The 23,998-nt window shown below is 43.6% G+C and overlaps 1 protein-coding gene across 1 annotated transcript in view; it reads left to right on the forward strand.

Annotated features, from left to right (window-relative positions):
* Positions 1-8,927: 8,927 nt before the first annotated feature.
* The window catches only part of LOC134586490 (squalene synthase-like), a 31,563-nt gene continuing 16,492 nt past the window's right edge, over positions 8,928-23,998 (forward strand). The window contains exons 1-3 of the mRNA XM_063442032.1: positions 8,928-9,026; positions 15,282-15,379; positions 18,636-18,819. Coding sequence (XP_063298102.1) covers positions 8,928-9,026; positions 15,282-15,379; positions 18,636-18,819 — 381 coding nt within the window. The remainder of the gene's footprint in view (positions 9,027-15,281; positions 15,380-18,635; positions 18,820-23,998) is intronic.

Here is a 23,998-nt window from a genome sequence, read left to right on the forward strand (position 1 = left end):
GTGGGATCAGACTCGACAGATTCTTCTGCACAATTCTATGCTGGTTAAGAAACACGCTGATAAACGTAGAAGGGCGGCTCCGGTGTTTGTTCCAGGTGATAGAGTATGGTTGAGTACAAGAAACATCCGTTTAAAAGTGCCTTCCATGAAGTTCGCTCCTCGTTATATTGGACCTTACAGGGTGCTAACTCGCATTAACCCAGTTGCGTATCGTCTAGCTCTTCCAACTGCCTTACGCATCCCTAACTCATTTCATGTTTCATTGTTGAAACCACTGGTCTGTAACAGATTTTCCTCCACATCATCCTCTCCTCGCTCTGTTCAGGTGGAGGGTCAGGAGGAGTATGAGGTTAACTCTATTATCGATTCTCGAATCTCCCGGGGGAGAGTACAATATCTGGTCGATTGGAAGGGATATGGTCCTGAGGAGAGGAGTTGGGTACCTCAGGAGGATGTTCATGCTCCTCGTCTCCGCAGGGCGTTTCACTCCCGCTTCCCATCACGTCCCGGTTCCTTCCACCCGGTGGGCGTATCTGAGAGGGGGGGTACTGTCAGGGTACCTGAAGTCTCTACCTCCGAGAGAGGTAGAGACTTAGACGTCCATCCGTCCGGACGGGCTGTTTCCTCTGTTCCTCGCGGTCCATCCGGTCACGTAAACGCCGGCCGCGAGGGACTCACTTCCTTTTCTAGCATGACATCCGGAAACCGACGTCATGACGCCAACCCGGAACGACCTGTCACTCAATCCTTCAGAGACTAATCAGGACTCGTCGGAGGCGTGTCTATCCTTCCGAGCCAGGGTATTTAAACTTGCTTCTCCCATTTGCTCATTGCCCTGTCGTGGTTCTAGTCTGCCTAGTCACACAGTGCTCTTGTATTTCTGTTATCCCTTTGGTTCTGACCCGGCTTGTTTGACTTACTCTGTTTATCTCTGTTACCCTTGACCCGGCTTGTTCCTCGTTTACCTGTCTTCTCGTTCCCTCGACCTCGGCTTGTCTTTGACTATTCTCTATATTCTCCGTACGTTAGTCCGGCCATTCTAAGGTCCGGTATACGTATCCTGTACCTGTTTGTACTCTGCGTGTTGGATCCCTGTCCCGATCCTGACAAAACCATGTTAAAGGATAGGATTGTTGAACATCTAAAAACACATGGATTTCAAGATCAGAGACAACATGGGTTTACTTCAGGGAGATCATGCCAAACTAATCTTATTGATTCTTTTGATTGGGTAACTAAAATTATAGATCAGGGTGGTGCAGTAGACATTGCTTACCTCGATTTCAGTAAGGCTTTTGACACTGTTGCACATAGAAGGCTTATCAACAAACTACAATCTTTGAGTTTGGATTCCAATATTGTTGAATGGGTAAGGCAGTGGCTGAGTGACAGGCAACAGAGGGTTGTAGCCAATGGAGTATATTCGAAGCTTGGGCTTGTCACCAGTGGGGTACCTCAGGGATCTGTACTTGGACCCATTCTCTTTAATATTTTTATTAGTGATATTGCAGAAGGTCTTGATGGTAAGGTGTGTCTTTTTGCGGATGATACTAAGATATGTAACAGGGTTGATGTTCCAGGAGGGATAAGCCAAATGGAAAATGATTTAGGTAAACTAGAAAAATGGTCAGAGTTGTGGCAACTGACATTTAATGTGGATAAGTGCAAGATAATGCATCTTGGACGTAAAAACCCAAGGGCAGAGTACAGAATATTTGATAGAGTCCTAACCTCAACATCTGAGGAAAGGGATTTAGGGGTGATTATTTCTGATGACTTAAAGGTAGGCAGACAATGTAATAGAGCAGCAGGAAATGCTAGCAGAATGCTTGGTTGTATAGGGAGAGGTATTAGCAGTAGAAAGAGGGAAGTGCTCATGCCATTGTACAGAACACTGGTGAGACCTCACTTGGAGTACTGTACACAGTACTGGAGACCCTATCTTCAGAAGGATATTGATACCTTAGAGAGAGTTCAAAGAAGGGCTACTAAACTGGTTCATGGATTGCAGGATAAAACTTACCAGGAAAGGTTAAAGGATCTTAACATGTATAGCATGGAGGAAAGACGAGACAGGGGGGATATGATAGAAACATTTAAATACATAAAGGGAATCAACACAGTAAAGGAGGAGACTATATTTAAAAGAAGAAAAACTACCACAACAAGAGGACATAGTCTTAAATTAGAGGGACAAAGGTTTAAAAATAATATCAGGAAGTATTACTTTACTGAGAGGGTAGTGGATGCACGGAATAGCCTTCCAGCTGAAGTGGTAGAGGTTAACACAGTAAAGGAGTTTAAGCATGCGTGGGATAGGCATAAGGCTATCCTAACTATAAGATAAGGCCAGGGACTAATGAAAGTATTTAGAAAACTGGGCAGACTAGATGGGCCGAATGGTTCTTATCTGCCGTCACATTCTATGTTTCTATGTTTCTATCTAGGGACTAGATTTTCCTCAACATATTTGCGTAAGCGTGTTATTTCCCAGTGACCCTTAATTTGCCATTGTATAGATATTGAATGGCAACAAAACTTTTATTTATATCATTCGAATTATGTCTAATTAAAGTTTCAATGGAGAAAACATTATTAATGTCGGTTGTACTTAAGTCTGGGTTGATAACATTTGCTAAATATGAAATCATGTTGTAGAATTAATCTACTTATTAGAATGTTGCTTCCTAAAAGAATGGGTATTAAAACCCTATGGAATTTGCAAAATTTGAAGAAAAAAAAAATGGAAGCCTAGGAATAGGGAATACACTCTTTCTTGGGATAACCTAGGTGACTAGGGAAGTAGTAATGAAAGAACAGGAACTGAGTGCCCTAATAGAAGTTTAAAATGTAACCTTTATTGTTTCTCAGTAAAACTAGGTCGACAGAATAAAATAAAACAGGTTATATTTGATAACAATGGTGCTTTAGTGCTCAAAGTGATGATTAACCCCTTAACGCCGTTACGGCGTTCTATGCCGTCACGGCTTTAAAGCTGTTGCGGCGGCATAGAACGCTGTAACGGCTTAAGCCCCCAGAAGGAGAAATGTACTCACCTCCACCGCGATCCTCTTCTGTCAGGCAGCCCTCCTCCGGCAAATGAGGCCCCCCGGGGGCCATGTGATCGCTCTCAAAGAGCGATCACATGGCCCCCTATTGCTGGCTGTGGATCTGCCAGCAGGGGGACTGTCTAAAATATCAGACAGTCCCCCTGCTGGTAGGTAGTGTCAAAAAAAAATTAGATATGTTTAAAAATAATATTGTGTATTGTTTATTATATATATATATATATATATATATATATATATATATATATATATGTGTGTGTAACGTCATATGTACTGTATTTTAATATTAATATAAGTATATATAAGTATTAAAATACACACACACACATATATATATATATATATATATATATATATATATATATATATATATATATATATATATATACACACACACACAAAATTACAATAAATAAAATAAATAAATAAAATAAATTATATATTCATATGTAATTTCATTCTAACTGTATTTTGTTATTAATATATATATATATATATTGGTAACAAAATACACTTAGAATGACAATCTATATATAAAATACAAATAACCGCAAATAAATAAATATATATATATTACATAAAAGATTACATTAGTATACACGTAGAATTTAAATACCTATAAATGCATATATATTAAAATTTTTTTTTTTTTTTTTTTTTTTAATTCTTTATTTTTGCAGTGCGTATATTGGTTACAGGCATACATATGGTACCCCAACGGCATTCCATATGCAGGTTTCATGACATAAGTTACAGTGGGGGGTAGATAGACAATGCACTTTTTTTGTTTTATACATATCACGTTAATATAGCATGCTAGTAGGTGTCGCTTTGTGGCATGACATGCGAGGTCAGACTAGCGAGTAGGTTACATATTCTAATAATAGGTTAGACAAGAAATAGCAAAACCATAGTCGTGGTCCACGCTTGAGGGGGGAACTAGTTTGCTGCCAAATGCTGCCTGTTTGTTAAAGGTATGCAGTATTGTTGAAAGAGGAAATTAAAATGTTAGCCAGATCCCACCTAGTAAGATGTGCTGTTTGCTAATTAACACCCTAGTGTTTTTTATGAAGTAAGCACTAGAGAACTAAGTGAAAGTAGCCAGGTCATATACTATGTTTTGTGCGATGTAGTTGCTTAGTCACGTTACAAGTGCAGGCAGAGTGGGAGAACACAAAAGTAACAATAGAGATTAAAATATTACAGTTGCAGGTTATGCACGGGTGAAGGTATATTAACAATCTCTGCTATGTTAGGGTGCCAGCAATGCTAGTAATTTTGTGTTAAAACGAAAATGTTTTAAGTGGTAAGGCTCAGTACCTAAACCTAAGCATGCCAAGGACAGTCAGCAATCCGTAAGTATAACATCACCCTGGCTGCTCAAAAGTTCGTACGTCTGCTCTCACTTCAGGGACTGTCAGCATGGTGGGTCCGATGCTTTGTGGGTGGTAGTGGACACATGGTCAGCCAGTGCCTGCTCCAGCATGTCGGCGTGTGTGTTAGCGTCATTTTAGCAGTGTCTCTCCAGGTGCATCACAGGAGCTTGCCTCTGTTGGGCATCGGGAGGAGTGTTCTCCGAGGTTAACAAGTGTTGCATATTCTGGCGTGCTGCTGGGTGTCACTGTGTGGCTGTCTTCGCTCGGCAACAGGGTTGTGAGTGCTGGTGCATCCGTTGCCTTGGTTCCAGTGGGCCTCCGCTGCTGCCTGCCTGTCTCGTGGCCAGCCACTTGCACAGGTATGAAATTGCGTGGTGGTCTGCGATGAAGTGGAGTCGCCAACTTCTCTGACCCCGTGGGCCCTTGTCTACCAGCCTTGCTGGGTGTTCCGAGCTCCGCTGGTATGCGCTCCCCTCTGCTGACTCCAGCGCACGTGGCAGTCGCCATCTTATGTGTCTTGGAACATGCGATCGGGCCCTCCGGTGTGGCGGTGGAGCCCCTGTGTTCCAGCTGCCATGCCTCCGGGTGAGGACCGGGATCACCCCCCTGGTCCATAGGGGGGGGGACAGGGCCGGGTCCACCCTGGTTCGAGCCCCAGGCTGGGCGCTGTGTGGCAGGATAGTGGTGCGGCGGCCGTCCGCCCCACTCACCGCCAGAGAGGGCCCCGGTTGAGGCAAGGTCCTCTCCTCCAGGGGACTGCAGCGTAGTGAGCCAGCCTCTCCCTGGCACCAGCAGGCCCTCTGCTGTGGGCACTCTTGCTGTCGGTCAGCTTTGGCGAAAGATGTGGTTTATTTTCCCCATATTTGATGATGTATAGCAGGAGCTCCTTTTGCCTGCGACCGTCCAGCTCGGCGGTCCGGCCCCGCCCCCATATATTAAAATTTTACGTGTATATTTAAGTAATCTTTTAACATAATTATGTGATTTGATTAATTAAAATTTGATTGACATCTCTGACAACACAGGGAGAAAGTGCAGAGAATTTAATTTGCAAGCACTATATTTGACCCTGTAACTCTCCAAGACACCATAAAACCTGTACATAGGGGGTACTGTTTTACTCGGGAGACTTCGCTAAACTCAAATATTAGTGTTTAAAACTGGTAAATTGTATTACAACGATGATATTTTAAGTAAAAGTGATGTTTTGTGCATTTTTTACAAACAAACGGACTATATTATTGTTGTATTATGGTTTACTGTTTTAAAACACTAATATTTGTGTTTAGTGAAGTCTCCCGAGAATAACAGTACCCCCCATGTACAGGTTTTATGGTGTTTTGGAAAGTTTTACTTTTACTTTTTCAAATGGTATGCCATTATGGGGGTAATTCTCATTCCTGGGCTACCACACCGTCTCAAAGGTAACATTACTAATCTGGCAAATTTCTATTTGAAAATGGAACATTCTATATTTGACCCTGTAACTTTCCAAAACACCATAAAACCTGTTAATGGGGGGTACTGTTGTACTTGTGAGAAATCGCTGATTACAAATATGTGCATTTTGTTGCAGTAAAACAAAACAGTATTATGACATTTACAGCTAAAATGTGAGGGGGAACTACAATTTTTTTTTAAAAAAATTAAGATTTCTCACAGTTTGTTTAATTTTATTCATAATAAATTATATTTCATATATAAATATTTGATATGAAATGAAAGCCCTGTTTCTCCTGAACAAAATGATATATAATAAGTGTGGGTGCATTTAATATGAAAGAGGTGAATTACGGTTGAACAGACATATAGCGCAAATTCTAGTTTTTGTTTACGTTCTGTTTTGATCAGAACGTGTACTATCGACTCCGTCCTGAAGGGATTAAAAAGCAGGGTTTACATTTGATAAGTGAGTTAGCCTGCCGAGTTTCTAACTGTCACCGGTAAGTCAGTTGCAATAAATGTATGGGTATACAGCTAGTGATGTTTCCTAGGTGAAATGCCACAGCTGTTATTGTTATTAATGCGTAGGTTTGCAAATGCTGTATCAATATATAATTTATGTTATTTGTAAGGTTCAGTAAACACAGTTGTTGTTATTCATAGAAAAAAATTATATCTGGGTTATGCATGACACATTTCTATCTGTACTCATTTGGTGAAGTCTGCTGCCTCTTAGTCTTATACACCTTTGTTTCACTAAATTAAAGCGGCATTGTCATGGTCGAATCCCGTTTATTTTTAACCCCCCTCCCGACTCCACTAAATCTAATTGACCCCCTAGTCACCCCAAACTGCCCCCAAGTCCCTCATATTACCTAGTTTTTAAACTTTATTTTCTGCCCGGACCTAGGTTCTGGCCGCCGCCTTCTTTGTGTGAATCCCCTGTGGGACACATCATCTGCACGGGGGCTGTGCAGGATAATTCCGAGTCGCGGTACAGGAACGGATAAACCAGGAGAATAGTCGTGGGAAGCCAAGGGTCAGAGGAAGCCAGAAGTCAGAATAAACGAAAACACAAGCCGGAGTCAAGAGCAAACTGGAGAACAGGAAACAGCAAACCGATCACCAGGAGTCAAGGAACTGACACTGCCTTCTGGGAGAGGCAATGTTTTATACCTGGCTAATGAGGCCATCAGCTACAGGTGTGCTGAGAATGTTGGAACAGCCACAGAATAACGTCCAGCCCCCAGTGTTGGATACAAGGCAAGATACATACTTCAGGCTGTATGGTGGCTCAGAGGAGAAACAGCAGACCCAGGACTAAAAAGTACCCAGGTTCAAATCCCTTATTGGGAACTTCTGGGGCGACCTCATCTGGATGTCGTGGTGAGAACCGTGACTGGGCCCCTTCTCACCACATGATATGTTGCACCGCTTCCTCTCATTTCATCCTGACTCATAACCAGGTACCTCCTTGCACTATACACACTACCACTTCACTCTACCACCTTGCACTGTATACACCGCCACTACATAAACACACACTCTGCAACAATAACTACACAAACACACACTGCATCTGTTTGCAGATATACACAAAGAGAAACAAGTAGATATACAGACAGATTGGACAAACAGATGCACAGATACACATACAGACAAACATACACATACAGAGACACACATGCATATTTTTTTTAGCCACCCTCCTACCTAGGGTGAAGGTGGCTTCCTTGGGATCCAGTCAGTTGACTCACGCTGTTAGTAGTCAGAGTCTCTTCCACTTGGGCCCTTCCTCCCCTCCTCCCTTCGTGCGACTCTGTGGTAGCTGGGAGGAAGTGACTGGCTGTCACTTTCTATCAGCGCTGACATCATTGAAGGGGCCAAGTTGCACTGTTAAAGCACTGTCCGGGCCCCTGAGAACACATTACCATCAAGTGGCTTTAACTGCTAGGGCCTCCTGATTGGCCCCCTCAGCCTGCGGGCCCCAGTGTAGATCCACCACTGCCTCCAGCTGTTAACAGACTATATGAATATATATTGGACCGCATCGTTGCCAGGTCCTACTCTAACAACCTAATGTCGGCTTCATGAGCTACTTACCTGGAGGGGAAGGGGGGGGGGGGGGGACCTGTGACAGGGATGGGTGCAAAACCAAGGAGTTGGCTAGACTCCCAAATATAAATATATATATGAAACCAGGGTGCTGGCTGCACTCACCTGAACATGCATAAATAGGGTGCTGCTGGGAGCCACTTTATACGATGAAAAAGAAAATCCAGCGCACTCCCTTATCCACTAAACAGCAACTATATATATATATACACAATCAAAGGTCAGGCACAAGTCTGTCAGAAGTACTTGCAAAGGAGCAATCTCCAGCCTCGGGTAAACGATGATCACGAAGGAGAGCTCTCACTAGACTTTTCAACCAAATTCAAATCCAAACATTTATTGTGAATACAGTCACATAACATCAGTGTTTCAGTCTATAATAGACTTTCATCCTGATGTAAAATTCCTAGTAGCTTACAAAAAAATATTAAATTTAGCCCAAATGTCTGTTTTATTAAAGTGACTAAATTGCAATAATAAAACTATAAATTAATTTAGAATTTATGTAAAGATCTATATTTTTCCATTCTTGGCAGCATATTTTCACACACAAGTCTGCTGAAAGAAACACAATGTACGATTTAAGGAGATTGCTCAGCACAGGGTTCATCTTGCTGTATGTGATCTGATTATTCTTTATAAACTATGACCGACTTTAAGTGGCAAGAAGGCAGGTGATACATGCTTTGCCAGGATGGGAGCAGCAGACAATTAGCACCCAGTGCGTCACCCGAGCAACAGGTCCAACAAGTTCCACACTGAGCCTTAAAATTTCTTCATGTACATTCAGTGCTGACTGGTGAAGTGGTGATTGTCTGCAGTGTCTGGAGGGTTGGCTTTATCGGATAGTGTGGTCTATAAATAAAGGGTTGGGGTGGTGTTGGTCATTCTCCCATGGTAGTGATACCTACTGCCAGGAGCAGCAATGGATATCCTCCACTCATTGGGACACCCTGAGGAGATATACAACCTGTTCAGGTTTAAGATGGGAGGCTGCCGGGCAGTGATGCCCAAACTAGACTGGGTAAGTCTGTCTCCCTCTATAGTTCTGGTGGGGAAGGGTCTGAGTCCAATATAAAACAGCGGGGATGGAGTGGGTCTGAGTCCAATATGAAACATGGGGATGGGGTGAGTCTGGGTCATCTATAAAACAGGGGGATGCAGTGAGTTTGGGACCTCTATAAAACAGGGGGATGGGGTGAGTCTGGGTCTTCCTATGAAACAGAAGGAATGGGATGAGTCTGTGTCACCAATAAAACAGGGGGCATGGGGTCTAGATCCCTCTACAAAACAGGGAGATGGGATGAGATTGGGTCACTCCCCTATAAATTGGTTTCATTTGGGTCTCACTATGAAAAAAGGAGATGGAGTGAGTCTGTAGTGGTCTATAAAACAATGAGAATGAGCAGGTCTGGCCAATTGTGCTGCCTGGGTCCAAGGATGAAATGCCACCCCCTGCAGCCACCAAGCTCCCCCACACTAAAATCTGCTACCAAAGACACTGATTATGTATGTTTAATGTATGCAGAGAGTGCATAGTGGATGCAGTATGTGTTTGTGTAGTGGATGCTGTGTGTGTTTGTGTAGTGGATGCAGTGTGTGTGTGTGTAGTGGATGCAGTGTGTGTGTGTGTGTGTAGTGGATGCAGTGTGTGCTTGTGTAGTGGATGCAGAGAGTGAGTAGTGGATGCAGTGTGTGTTAGTGTAGTGGATAAAATGTGTGTGTTTGTGTAGTGAATGAAATGTGTGTGTTTGTGTTTTGGATGTAATGTGTGATTGTGTAGAGGATGCAGTGTGTGTTTGTGTAGAGGATGCAGTGTGTGTGTGTTTATCTGGTGATTCGGCGTGTGTTTGTGTAGTGGGTACTGTGTGTTTGTGTAGTGGATGCAGTGTGTGTTTGCTGGTGATGTCAAGGAGATACAGTGTCTGTGTGAGTGATTTTGGATGTAGTATGTATCTGTGTGTGATGGGATTTCGCTTCCTATGCGCAGCACACTGCGTGTGCACTGTAGCACTGGTACTACACCCTTGCTGTATGGTGTGTCATCTGACTGCAGTGGAGTCTGGACTGACTCCTAGAGGCTCTGCTCCTCATTTCCTCACTCTGCCTGCCCTGCTCCTGGCTGTGTGTATTGAGGGATTTAGTATGTATGTACAGAGGCTGTTTTGTGTCTGTGTATAGGGGGCTTTAGTGTGTATGTACAGAGGCTGTTTTGTGATGTATAGAGAGCTTTAGTGTGTATGTACAGAGGCTGTTCTGTGTGTGTTCAGTGGACTTTATAGTGTAAGTACAGGGACTCTTTTGTGTGTGTGCATAGCGGCTGTTTTGTGTGTGTGTGTGTGTAGGAGCAGGACTCTCTTTCCACATGGGCACACTGGGCACACATGGGGGCCCCACTGCACTGCCCAGCGTGCCTGGCAGACAAGGGAGATCCTTTGGTCTCCCCTGCCGGCCCATGGAGAGGCGGCCTTGTTTTCTGTGAGATCTCCCTCACCAGCCCAAGGGCCCTTCGATCGGGGAGAGAGGGCGGGAGTACACAAAGGCAGGAGGAGGGACCTGGGAAGCAGATCACTCCTTCCGGGAGCAGGCTGTGTGGATCGTTGCCATGTGTTACCATGGAAACGCTTCACACAGCATTCTGCTCGCAAGAGGACAGAAGGACCTGCAGCCAGACGAGCTGCAGGCTACATAGAACTGACCACCTGTTTCTTGCTGTCCCTCCCCCCAGCACTCCTCTCACAAAGCACTACACACACACACACACATAGCACCTCTCACACACAGCACCCCCCACAAACAGCACCCCTTCTCCCCCCCACACACAGCACTCCTCAGACACACACAGCACCCCCCTACACACACACAGCACTCCTCAAACACACAGCACCTTTCGCACACACAGCACACCCCCACACACATACAGCACTCCTCACACACAGCACCCCTCACACACACACACCACCCCTCAAATGCACACAGCACCCCTCATACACACACACACACACACACACACACACAGCGCACCCCTCACACACTCACCCATACACTGCACCCCTCAATGTATTCAGCAGTCTGTGTGTGTGTGTGTGTGTGTGTGTGTGTATGTATTCAGCAGACTGTGTGTATGTATTCAGTGGATTGTATGTATATATTCAGCGGACTGTGTGTATTATGTATTTAGCAGTCTGTGTGTACTCAGCATTCTGTCTGTGTGCATTCAGCGGACTGTGTGTACGTATTCAGTGGACTGTGTGCATGTATTCAGCGGACTGTGTGCATGTGTATGTTTGTGTGTGTGTATTTCGCGGACTGTGTGCATGTATTCAACGGACTGTGTCCATGTATTCAGCAGTCTGTCTGTGAGTATTCAGCAGTCTGTCTGTGTGTGTATGTATTCAGCAGTCGGTATGAGAATGTGTTCAGCAGTCGGTGTGAGAATGTGTTCAGCAGTCTGTGACTGTATTCAGCAGTCTGTGTATATGGATTTTATGTATGTATTGCATTTGTTGGAGATAGTAATAAATCAGAGCTTAATTTGATCTATAATTTACATTTTATTCCTGTGAGTTGTATGTTGACAGGGCCCCAGTGCACTACTTTGCCCGGGGGCCCATACTGTTGTTAAGATGGCACTGTGTAGGGGGCTTTAGTGTGTATTTATCTAGGGGTAACCTTATAAAACAGGGTGATGGGGTGAGTCTGGGACCCCACTATCTTCCACTAACAAGAGACATTTACTTAGGGCAAAAACTAAAATTTGCGCTGTTTACCTCGCAAGTCTAGACAGAGAACAAATATTTGGTTAGCACATATTCTCAAATTTGAGCTACAATATTTATTTATGGTAAATGTTACACCATGTCACATTTATAATATAGATCACATGATTAAATGAAAAATAACCACCGACTGAGAAAATGTTTTATAGAAAATGTTTAAGGAAACTTACTTTTCACGGGTTAGAGTCACTGTTCCCTCTAAGGTGTGCACTTGGTCACACGCACACACCTTTTTGAGGGAGCGCACACATACAAATAATTAGCACACTAGGGTTTTGCCATTTTTTGGGGAGGTAGCCTACTGGCATCCTTAGGGCACCTCCGAAGCTGGGACTTATTCAGAAATACAGAGTAGACACCTGCTTACCCCAGATGGCAGGTGCCTTCTCTGCTAAAATATACTGGGAAGAGAGAGCAAGAGGTGGCGAGGGAGTGCTGATGTGTTTCCAGTTCCTTATTGCTCCCTCACGCATCCTCTTTTGTGATTCTGGGATCCGGAAAATGACACCACGCTGTCCCCAGCATCACTACATAGGGTGCGTGAGGAACAGGATCCATTCCCCACTGCAACCCAGGGAGAAAATCCCCACTGGACCCCAAGGAGAAGAACCCTACTGGACTCCAGGGACTTCTACCTACTCAACCACAGAGAGAGTCACAGTGGACCCCGGGGAGAGGACTCACACCAACACTCCTAATGGTAGGGAGGCTAGATGGGCCTTAAAAATATAAAATAAAACAACAATAAATTGTGTGTCTGTCATTGAGAGCTTGTGACAATGTCTGTCAGTGAGTGTGTGTCTGTCTGTCAATGACTGTGTGTCTGTCATTGAGAGTATGTCAGTGTGCCAAAGCAATGTCTTGCTACCAGTGGGGTAACTCAGGGATCTGTACTTGTACCCACTCTCTTTAATATTTTTATTAGTGATATTGCAGAAGGTCTTGATGGCAATGTATGTATTTTTGGTGATTATACTAAGGTTTGCAACAGGGTTGATGTTCCAGGAGGGATACACCAAATGGCAAATGATTTAGGTAAACTAGAAAAATGGTCAGAGTTGTGGCAACTGATACTAAATGTGCATAAGTGCAAGATAATGCATCTTTGGCATAAAACCCCAAGAGCAGGGTATAGATTTTTTGATACAGTCCTAACCTCAACATCTGAGGAAATGGATTTATGGGTAATTATTTCAGATGACTTAAAGGTAGGCAGACAATGTAATAGAGCAGCAGGAAATGCTAGAAGAATGCCTGGATGTATAGGGAGTGGTATTTGCAGTAGAAAAAGTGAAGTGTTCATGCCATTGTACAGAACACTCATGAGACCTCACTTGGAGTATTGTACGCAGTACTGGAGGCCGTATCTCCAGAAGGATATTGATACTTCAGAGAGAGTTCAGAGAAGGGCTACTAAACTGGTTCACGGATTGCAGGATAAAACTTACAAGGAAAGGTTAAATGATCTTAACATGTATAGCTTGGAGGAAAGATGAGACGGGGGGATTTGATAGAAAAATTTAAACCAGGTTAACGAACAATCATCAATACCTGAGTTTTTGAGTTTGTGCAGTAGAATGTTGTGGTCTACTGTGTCAAAGGCCTTTGCAAAATCAAGGAAAATAGCTCTAGTTAGGTCTCCTTGTTCCATGCCAGTTTGGATGTCATTGCAAACTTTTAAGAGGGCAGTTGTAGTGGAGTGATTCTGGCGAAAGTCCGATTGATCAGGGGTCAGATAGTTCGATTGTTGGTAGTACATAGTTGCGTATGGACAATTTTTTCTAAAATTTTTGACAATACCGGGAGGTACAGGTCTAAAAATGAACTTGTCTATATTGGGCCTTTGCAAATTTAGCGGGTCCTGATCCACATTTGTAGTTTCAGGATGCGTGTAATTTATTAGTTTGGCAATCAGAGCAGTGGAGCATCCAACAAAATAAATGTTAAAGGCATTTGCTACATCTAAGGGAAGTTGCAGGGTTTGGTTATCCACTTTGACAGTGGAGGGTTGGGAGTGTATTGGGGGGGGGGGGGGGGTTGTAATTTATTTATGACTTTCCAAAAGTTTCTAGGGTTTGATAGGTTATTGTTTAGATTTTTACAGAAATATTGGGCCTTGGCCAATTTTGTTTGTTTTGTGCATATATTTCGCCATTGTCTATATGCACAGTGATCATTCACAGAGCCAGTACGCTTGAACTTTGACCACAAAGAATCCCGAAACTGGTACATTTGGATGAGGTCAGCTGTGATACAGTATATATGTGCTCCTTTTACTCTCACCTTACGCAACGGGGCATGCAAATTCCAAATTTGTAGGAGTTCAGACTGAAAAAATTCAACAGCACAGTCTAGATCTGGGATAATGTTTAATCTGTGCCATGGGATGTTCTTGATGTCATTAAGAAAGGATTCAAGATTACATTTTTTGAAGGACCTGGTGATTTTTATTTTGCGCATGCAGTACACTAAACAGTGATCACTGAAACTGTTTAGGAGAACACCGGCCTCCTGGATTCTATCAGGAGAAGTGGGAGAGAATCCAATTGAGCAGGGTATGGTTATGGCTTTTAATGTTTATGCGAGTTGGGGAGGAGATTAATTGCGTTAGCTGCAAAGTCTTAAACAGCGTGCAAAAACTATTATTTTTAGGATTCAGCCAATCAATATTAAAATCTCCAAAGACCGAAAATTCACTTTTTGGGTTTCGAGCTATGGTTTTACTAAGGAGATGGGCTATGTCAGATAGGGAATGCACTGGGGAGCTAGGTGGGCGGTAGATTCCTGCAACAATGATTGATTTACTGCACGGGTTCTCAATTGTGCCAGAAAGGAAAGGTGGCAGAAGGGCTAAAGTTTTGTAAGGAATTTTATGGAATTGTAAACACAAATAACAATGCCTCCTCCTCTCTTTGCTCTGTCATTTCTAAAACACTAATAACGCTGTATTGCAATGGCGGTGTCTGGTATTTTAGTCGTTAACCATGATTCTGAGAGCACAATGATTTTTGGTTTGTAATGGGAACACCAAGCTTCCTGGAGTATGTTATGGATAGAAATTAATGTAGGTAAAATGTCTATTTACTGTGTATACCTGTGCTCATTATTTACTCAAAATGGATGCTCCCATCGTCCAAATCACCTTGTGTAACAAGATGGTGTCTCCGTCTCAGGGTTACACCTAGGATGATGCTGACATCACACTCTGGAGGAAGTACATCAGATAAGACACTTAGCACTTACCAATTAAAAATTTACTTTTCATGTTATCTCATGTTTTGCATATGATGTATTCTTTGCTTTATAAAGGGCTTGCCGTCCCTCTCAGTAAACATTCCGAAGTTTTTAATTCATCTGAAACTTGTTGTCAGTGTGATTTACTTCAGCGTGCACGCACCTTATTTTAAACAATTTGGACATGGGCAGATATTCAAACAAACACTTGGTTTGGTCTAGAACAGTTATAATAACAATTCATGATGTCTCTATTTACCCACTAGAGCTCAATGAGCGAGAGCCTCCAGGCCTGTTATAAGTATATGAATGAGACCAGCCGGAGCATTGCTGCTGTGATCCAGACTCTGGATGGGGAGCTAAGGTAAAAACTAAATATCTCTTCCCTTTCCAGCTCTCCCAGGAGTATTAATCAGGATTCATGTAGCACCGGGTAGATAGAGATTGTTAGGCTGCTATTTGAGTTTGCAGCGCTTTGCACCAAGTGCTGGAAACCAACTTTTTTTTTAAAACTACAAAATGAATATAATATGTTTTTGCCAAGATGACACCTTGGACGCCGTGTGTCCAGCATTGACATTCAGTTCAGTAACCATGAAATGTACCTTGTTACACTGTCCAGCACATTGTATGAAATCACTGACAATGAAATGCACTTGCATACAACTCATTTCTTTGAATCTTTTGAAACACCTTGTGAATTCAAACAATGTATCTGCTCCCCTCCAAGCCTCACAACGAACCTTGGCAAAATAATGCCATCACAAGATGATACAAATTTATACTATTTTATAAAATGGAACCTAGCAACACAAAATGGTTTGTAATAATCTGTATCACTGCCCAGTCCTGGTATTTGTAGGGTTATTTCTCCTGCTGTCCACGTGTCTGGTCATGGATTGAATTTGGTAAATTCCATAGCTTATGTTTTGATATTGGTGTTATGGACATAAGCAGAGCAAAGCCTGGATCAATATGATTTGAGATGAAAAAAATAACAGTTATGAATTACTGATTTCTTTCATGTTTATCATCGGTGGACTTAACAGGGACCGTGGCGCCTGACCAGGCCCCTTTCAGCAATACTTATTGGGTGGCATGGGCAGCAGTGGGAGGAAGTCAGAGCTGGCCACTTTGTCCCAGCTGCAAAGAGAGAGAGCGCAGCGTGGGAGGCAGAGGTGGCACAGGCAGCATGGGGGGAGAGAACAAGAAGAGAGCTGCTGAGGACCCCACACTCGCAGCAGCCACAACCAGCAGCAGCAGGACCCCAAGCAAGCCACCCTCCTGCACACAAAAAGTATGCTAACAGGAGGGTGGCTGCAAATATAAAAAGTATTATATGAATGTATCTGTGTCAGTTTGTATGTCTATGTATTTCTGTGTCAGTGTGATTAAATGTCAGTGTGCATCTGTGTGTCAATGTATGTATGTGACAGTGTGTATGTATAGTTCTGTAAGTATGCATGTGTCAGTGTATGTGCATACATCTCTGCAATCAAACACCAACACAACATGCAAACAAACCCCTGCAATCAAACACAAACACACCCCTTCATTCAAACAGAAATACTACACACAAGTTAACCTGCATTTAAAACTCAACAATAAATACAAACACAACCACGCAATGAAAGGCAAACATTATATAGAAACACAACCTTATTTAAAACTTTAAAATTGTACACAAACGCCCCTACATTCAAACACCAACATTACACACAAAAGCACACCTGCATTTAAAAGTCAACACTACATGCAAGTACACTACTGCATTCCAATGACAACAGTACATACAAATACACCTCTACATGCACACACTTACTATGTATCAAAACATGCTTTCATTAAAAGGTACAAATACTGCTCTCAAATACAACCCTGCATTAGGGCCATCTTTAATATTGATTGGACCCTGGGCAAGCATTTGGCTGGGCCCCCTGGTCCCTGCAACCCTACTCCCTGGCATGCAATCACGCTCTACATCCCAACCCAACCCATTGGTGGAACAAATGTAGAGGGACGTGAAGCCAGAAAGCTTTTTGCCCCACCCCCAAACATAGCGCGAGAGTGGCAAAGTGGTAGAGCCCCATTTGTCGCACAACATCCCTGATGCTATGCCAGCATGGGATCTACCATTTGGCTATCCTTACAGGGTTGTACTTGTGAGTAGTGTTTGTGCGTTTGAATGTAAGCATGTTTTGTATAGAGTATGTGTATATTTGTATGCACTGTGACCATTGGAAGGCAGTGGAGTACTTTTACGTAGGCTTTTAAATTCAGTTGTGTGTGTGAGTTGAGTTGGTGTTTGCATATAATGTTAGAGTTTTAATACAAAGGTGTGTTTGTATATAATATTTTCATTTGAGTGTTTGGCTATAGTATCTTTTTTAAATGATGTATATTTGTGTGTAGTATTGGTGTTTGAGTGAAGGGGTGTATATATGTATGCATGTATGTATGAATGTATGTATGACACACACTCTGACACACATAGACACACACAGAGACACAACCTGAGACACATGCAGATACACAGATACAGTGGGCTGGCTGGGGTGGCTGGGAGTTAAGCTCTCGCTCTCTCACGGCCTGGCCCCCTCCGGAACAGCCTGTCCTCCTTCCTCCTGCGCAGCTCTTGTTTCTGTGGGCGAAAGTGACGCGAGGCTTTCACTTCCTCCCAGTCGGCACCCGAAAAGCAAGTGGCCCAGTTAGGCTGTTAAAGCGCCACAGCGCCCGACCGGGCCCCTTTCTATACAGGCCCACCGGGTGGCCCTAAGTGGATGGGCCACCCTATAGGTCCCCATAGTGTGTGGGCCCACTGCCCACAACAATTTATTTTGGGATCGGTCGACCCTAAAAAAGAACACAAACATGTATTCCTGACCTTATAGTGTTAAAACCATTTAGGTGGCTCCCCCCCCCCTTCTTAACTTATTTCCAGCACCATGCAGGTCTGCCGCGCTGGCACGCCCCCAATCTGCCTCCCTCATGCAGATGCGCCTCGCTGACATAATCAGAATTTAGGATTTTTAGCCAATCCAATACTTTCCTATAGAGAAAGCCTTGGATTGTCTGAAATTGGCAAGGACAGTGTATGCATGAAAATGCCTGTAGGGAATGATTATACTTACATTAAGCTGTAGTTGTTCTGGTGACTATAGTGCCCCTTTAAAGTAGGTTTGGTGCCCACCAGGTGTGTTCCTGCCTCCTCAATCCATGGTGCTGCCTAATCAAGGCCAAAATTGGGGCACTCATTTTATTTTGCAGCTGCCTAGAGTGATTGTCGTAGTTTGTTGTCAAAAGTATGTATGTAGCTGTAATCTACCAATTTCATATTAAAGCAAGGGTCTTTCTTAATAGGATATCGGTGATACACTGTTAGGAACAGAGTCAATTCTCAGCAAGGTCAATATATAATATAAAAGCCCCGTAGGAGCGGTAGAAAGTGGTATTAATGGACCTTAGAGTGGCAGGCTTAACGTTTAGGGAAGATATAGGAAGTACACTTCAGTTGTTTAGTGAAGAAATAGGAAGTACACTATTAAACTACAGTTATTCTTAGTCTTGTTATGGGTACAATTTTACAATTAATTTAAATGATGTGTTTTTATTCTCCCAAGAAACACAGTTTGTATTACATATCTAATTACCCGGGCTCTGGACACGGTGGAAGATGACATGACCATCAACTTGGAAACAAAGATCCTAATTTTACAGAATTTACACACCTACCTGTATGACCCCGAATGGAAATTCACCAAAAGCAAAGCGAAACACCGACAGGTGCTGGAGAATTTTCCAATGGTACGGACCTAATGCATGTTTAAATATAATGTGATGGTATGGACCTAATGCATGTTTAAATATAATGTGATGGTATAAACCTAATGCCTGTTTAAATATAATGTGATGGTATAAACCTAACGCATGTTTAAATATAATGTGATGGTACGGACCTAACGCATGTTTAAATATAATGTGATGGTATGGACCTAATGCAGGTTTAAATATAATGTGATGGTACGGACCTAATGCAGGTTTAAATATAATGTGATGGTATGAACCTAATGCATGTTTAAATATAATGTGATGGTAGGAATCTAATGCATGTTTAAATATAATGTGATGGTACGGACCTAATGCAGGTTTAAATATAATGTGATGGTACGGACCTAATGCATGTTTAAATATAATGTGATGGTATGAACCAAATGCATGTTTAAATATAATGTGATGGTATTGACCTAATGCATGTTTAAATAAAATGTGATGGTATGGACCTAATGCAGGTTTAAATATAATGTGATGGTAGGAACCTAATGCAGGTTTAAATATAATGTGATGGTAGGAACCTAATGCATGTTTAAATATAATGTGATGGTAGGAACCTAATGCATGTTTAGATATAATGTGATGGTATGAACCTAATGCATGTTTAAATATAATGTGATGGTATGAACCTAATGCATGTTTAAATATAATGTGATGGTATGGACCTAATGCATGTTTAAATATAATGTGATGGTATGGACCTAATGCATGTTTAAATATAATGTGATGGTAGGAATCTAATGCATGTTTAAATATAATGTGATGGTACGGACCTAATGCATGTTTAAATATAATGTGATGGTATGAACCTAATGCATGTTTAAATATAATGTGATGGTATGAACCCAATGCATGTTTAAATATAATGTGAGCTGACTTTGGAGGTACACGGCAAACATATCGACAGCACTGCAATAGTCCTACTTACCTGCAAATATATATTTGTGCTCGGAATCTCTATTATGTTAATGGCATGTAGAGGAGAAGCAAATTTGGTTGAGGTGTGCCAAAACCAACGTACGAGTAGGCCTGTAAAAAGAGGGGAAAAAAGGAATTCAAAGTAAACACACTTTATTGCAAGTTTAAACTGCGAGATTTCTGAAAGCCTGTCTGAGCTCCCTTTCTGGTCGAGGGATGTAGGAGTTGTACATTGAGGATTTCCAGCGTCCCAGCCTCTTAATGACGTGTACCGGAGTGTTAGTGCTTGAAGCTGATGATGCTGCGCCGATGCTAAATGAGTGACCAGAGAAGGAAGCTGGGTTGTAGCCTAGCCTAGACAATAGAATTCTGATGTGTGACATAAATTTAGCTGTGGTGAGTGGGTGTCCTTGGAGTAGAAGTAGTGGAGTATCTGGTGAGTGCGTGAGGTGAGAAACCAGGAGCATATCCAGAAAATGAACAGGGCACCACAAATTCTCGGTAGGGAAGAGGGGAATGATAGTGGGATAGGCAGAGTGATTAGTTTTGGTAGAAGGCAAAGAGAGTACAAAATGGTCGTCTACTTTCTTTAAGTGAGAAAGTTTGAGGCATCGTACTGTGTCTCCTTGACATATCACGGTGAACTCTCTAGGTCTGAGGAAACCGTAGAAAGCCAAAAAGATGGCAGATTTCATGACTAAATTAGTATTATGGTCAAACGGGGATTTGTCCAATAGGTCGCTAAGGAGCCAGAATATTGGACCGTCTATTGGTAGCCTAGTCGTGCTAGGAGGGACTGTGACCTTGAAAATACCTTTGAGGATTTTCTTAATGGGGTAGGAAGAAAGAAAAGGAGCGTGGTTAGAGAAGTTAGTGAGGATGTGGTGTTGTACTCCGGTAAGGTAGAGTTTGATGGTATTATGTGAAAGTTTTAGGTGTAAATGGCAAAAGGAGGCAAAAGCCACCATGGTTTTTATGGAAAGGTCACCTTTTAAGCAAAACTCGGCTGTGAATTTGTTAAAGATAGTCAGTGCCCTAGCGTAAGAGATAGTGGTGTTGGGAGACAGTGCGTGGTGCGTGAGTGTTTGTGCGTGGAGTAATAGTTTGTTTAAAGCAGGGTTAGCTGGAGGAACGATGTGTCCCGGCTGATTGGAGGTGGGCCGGCGGGAGCCTGGCCGGAGATCTAAAATTTAAGAGAATGAAAGAGTGTTAGCAGTTGAGTAGAGGGGGTGTAGTAAATGAGGTGTAAGATATGTCTATCTTGCTTAGCCATGTATCCCTACATGCTGAAATAGTAGAATGTAGGCAAATTACAACAAAATTATACATTGGTATGACAGAAACTACTCCAGGATCTGGAGGAAAAGGAAAAAGATCCGAAATGTCAAATAACAACTTTTATTACTTGGAGCAAGCAGCCTCCCGTGACGGGTTAGGTTGCAAACGGGATGGGACATAGTCTGGACGTGGTGTCGTCATATGATTTGATGCGTGATGAACCAGCTTATTTGTTAGGTGTCAGATGGGTCGGGCACATGGTCTTGGTGTGGGCTCTAAAGCATATGGAGCAGATGTGCAACAACCTGCATGTGCTGCAGCTGCATACGCCTGTGTTTGCACACCTGCACCTTACCCAAGAATGTGATGGGTCTGCCCAGCTTGTCTCTCTGGACACCTTCCTGTCTTGGGAGCGGGGTGAGGGGGTGGTGGGGTGAGAAAGTGGAAGTGGAAGGGTCTGCGTCCCCAGGGCATAGATCTGTGGAGTGTAAAGTGGAACCACAAGAGGCACAAGACAGGGGCCTCAAACCAGCAAACGGCAGAATAACTCAGTATCTATCTGACACCAATCGATTCTAATATTGACTTGTGTCAGATGAGTAACTGACTTAGCCGAAACTGATTTGTGGTAATCGTAAAGTGAGGACCCTCCATACTTGATGCCCAAATCAACCACCTTGTGCATATATAAATCAAAATCTTCTCTCCTATGTGGGTACACCGTGCAGATAACGTCGCGATAAGTGCCAAACGCGATAACAAACTGTGGGATGGTGAGTTTTTTTAATCAAACATGGGTCTCTAGCTCTTAAGACAGCCGAAATGTTCCCGTAGTTATATGCTCTATTTTCTAGGACGTCTTGGGAGGCTATGAGGAGGGACATTAAATTGATGTCCTTTCCATCAAGAATATCTTTCTTGATGGAAGCCGGGACAGAGTGGGCTGGTGAGGCGTGGGCAGTGGGAGTGGTAGTGTTTGGTGGGGGAGGGGAGATGAGGGGTATGGCAGTCAGAGCGGTCGAGGTTACCATGGTAGGGACTGCTGGGGCTGTTAAGTCGTATGGCTTATTCCACCTTCAGCAACCTGCTATTAATGGATTGCAGATTGGCCAGTATAGCCGCCAGAGTTTCCTGGGTGGAATCAGAGTAGCCAACTGTGAACTTGTGCCGGGCCTTGGGTCGTTGCCCTCAGGCGCCTGCAGCCTTTCTGGCGGTGGCTGGAAAGGGGATCCCCCTGAGCCTGAGCTCAGACGATATTTTTGGAATGGTCCAATATCTTAGGGATCTTGGAGTAGAAGGAGTGAGGGATTCCACCGAAGACCCAGGCCTGGCTGGCATGCTGGGTACATCGTCTGATGGGGGATCGATGATTGGTTTTTGAGACATCCTGAAAGGAATAATGAGATGGATAAGTAAGATATAGTGGAGGTGGGATGAGACCTCCAGAGAACTGGCCTGCTACCTAATGTGTCAGGACCCCGCGGGTGGCTGCAAGGGGAGGCTGCAGTCCGCTCGCGGCACTCACCCTCCAGCCGTCCGCGGTCCCCTTCTCCACGTGGTCTCGGCGAGCGGCATCCCTCCAGCCTCGGATGCCGCCCGCGTCTTCCTCCACGCCCCCCAGCGGCAGCATGAATGACGCTGCACGCTGGAAGACTGCCCAAGATATGTCACGCCGGGGTCAGTCACCTGACCCGGCATTAAAGGCACAGTGCCTCAATCACAGTGGGAGGTTTAGATATCTCCCACGTGTGATTGTTAATTCTGATTGGAAATTATCCAATCAGAATTAACCTGATGGTTTAAATACTTACCTTTCCTGTTCCTCCCTGCCCTGTTGTGGTCTTTGCTTTATAGTATTGATTCTGAACGTGTGATTTCTGGTTACGTACTCTCTGGCTTGTTATACTGACTTTGTGACTTTCTCCTACCCTTTGACCTCGGCTTGTTTCTCGTTATTCTGTTTTCTGGTTCCCCTTACTCGGCTTGTCTCCTGACTATTCTGTGTGTGCTTAGCCCGGCCACTCTAAGGACCGGTACTGCACACTTTCTGTGTGTGTGTCTGTGTGTGTGTTAGCGTGTTGGGTTCCCCGAATCGTGACATTACAACAGGGCCATAATGGAACCTGCTGACATACCCCAGCTTTTAGTTAATCAGGAGGCTAGAATGGATGGCTTGGACCACCGTATGGTTCAGTTTGCTCAAGCCTTACAGACCATACTGGCTCGTACTGCACACTTGCAGCCTGCCGTCCAGGAGGTGGCTGCTGCTGTGCCCGAACCCATTGCCACTCCAGTACCCGTTTCTGCTCATGTAGTCCATATGACACCGCCACAGCGCTATAGTGGTGACCCAGCTTTGTGTCGTGGTTTCCTCAATCAAATTGACATCCATTTGGTAATGAATCCACGTTCCTATCCCACTGACAGAACTAAAATTGCCTTTTTGATAAACCACTTGTCTGGGAGAGCTTTAGCATGGGCCAACCCCATGTGGGAGAATACGTCTCCTATGTCCTTCGCAGATTTTCTGACAGCTTTCAAACGCACGTTTGATCAACCCGGTAGGGTTGCTTCTGCTGGCAAAGCTCTGCTTAGGGTCCGACAGGTTAACAGATCTGTAGCGGATTACACTATCGAATTCCGCACTCTAGCAGCTGAGGTGGTATGGAATAATGATGCCCTCGTTACAGCCTTTCAGGAGGGTTTGGTCGCTTACATCCTGGACGAAATAGCGTCCAGGGAATTGCCTGTCCTTCTGGACAATCTTATAGATTATATCATCCGTATTGATAATCGTATTAGAGAGAGACGTAGTCAGAGGCGTATGTATACACAGATGTTACCTGCTTTACCCAGTACTGCGTTACTGGCATTACCCCCTTCTAGCCAACCTCCCCCTGAAACCTTGCAATTGGGTGTTACTGGGTTAACTGAGGTAAAAAATCATACCGAAGAA

This window comes from Pelobates fuscus, chromosome 2 (genome assembly GCF_036172605.1).
Source record: "Pelobates fuscus isolate aPelFus1 chromosome 2, aPelFus1.pri, whole genome shotgun sequence".
Classification (NCBI taxonomy): Eukaryota; Metazoa; Chordata; class Amphibia; order Anura; family Pelobatidae; genus Pelobates; species Pelobates fuscus.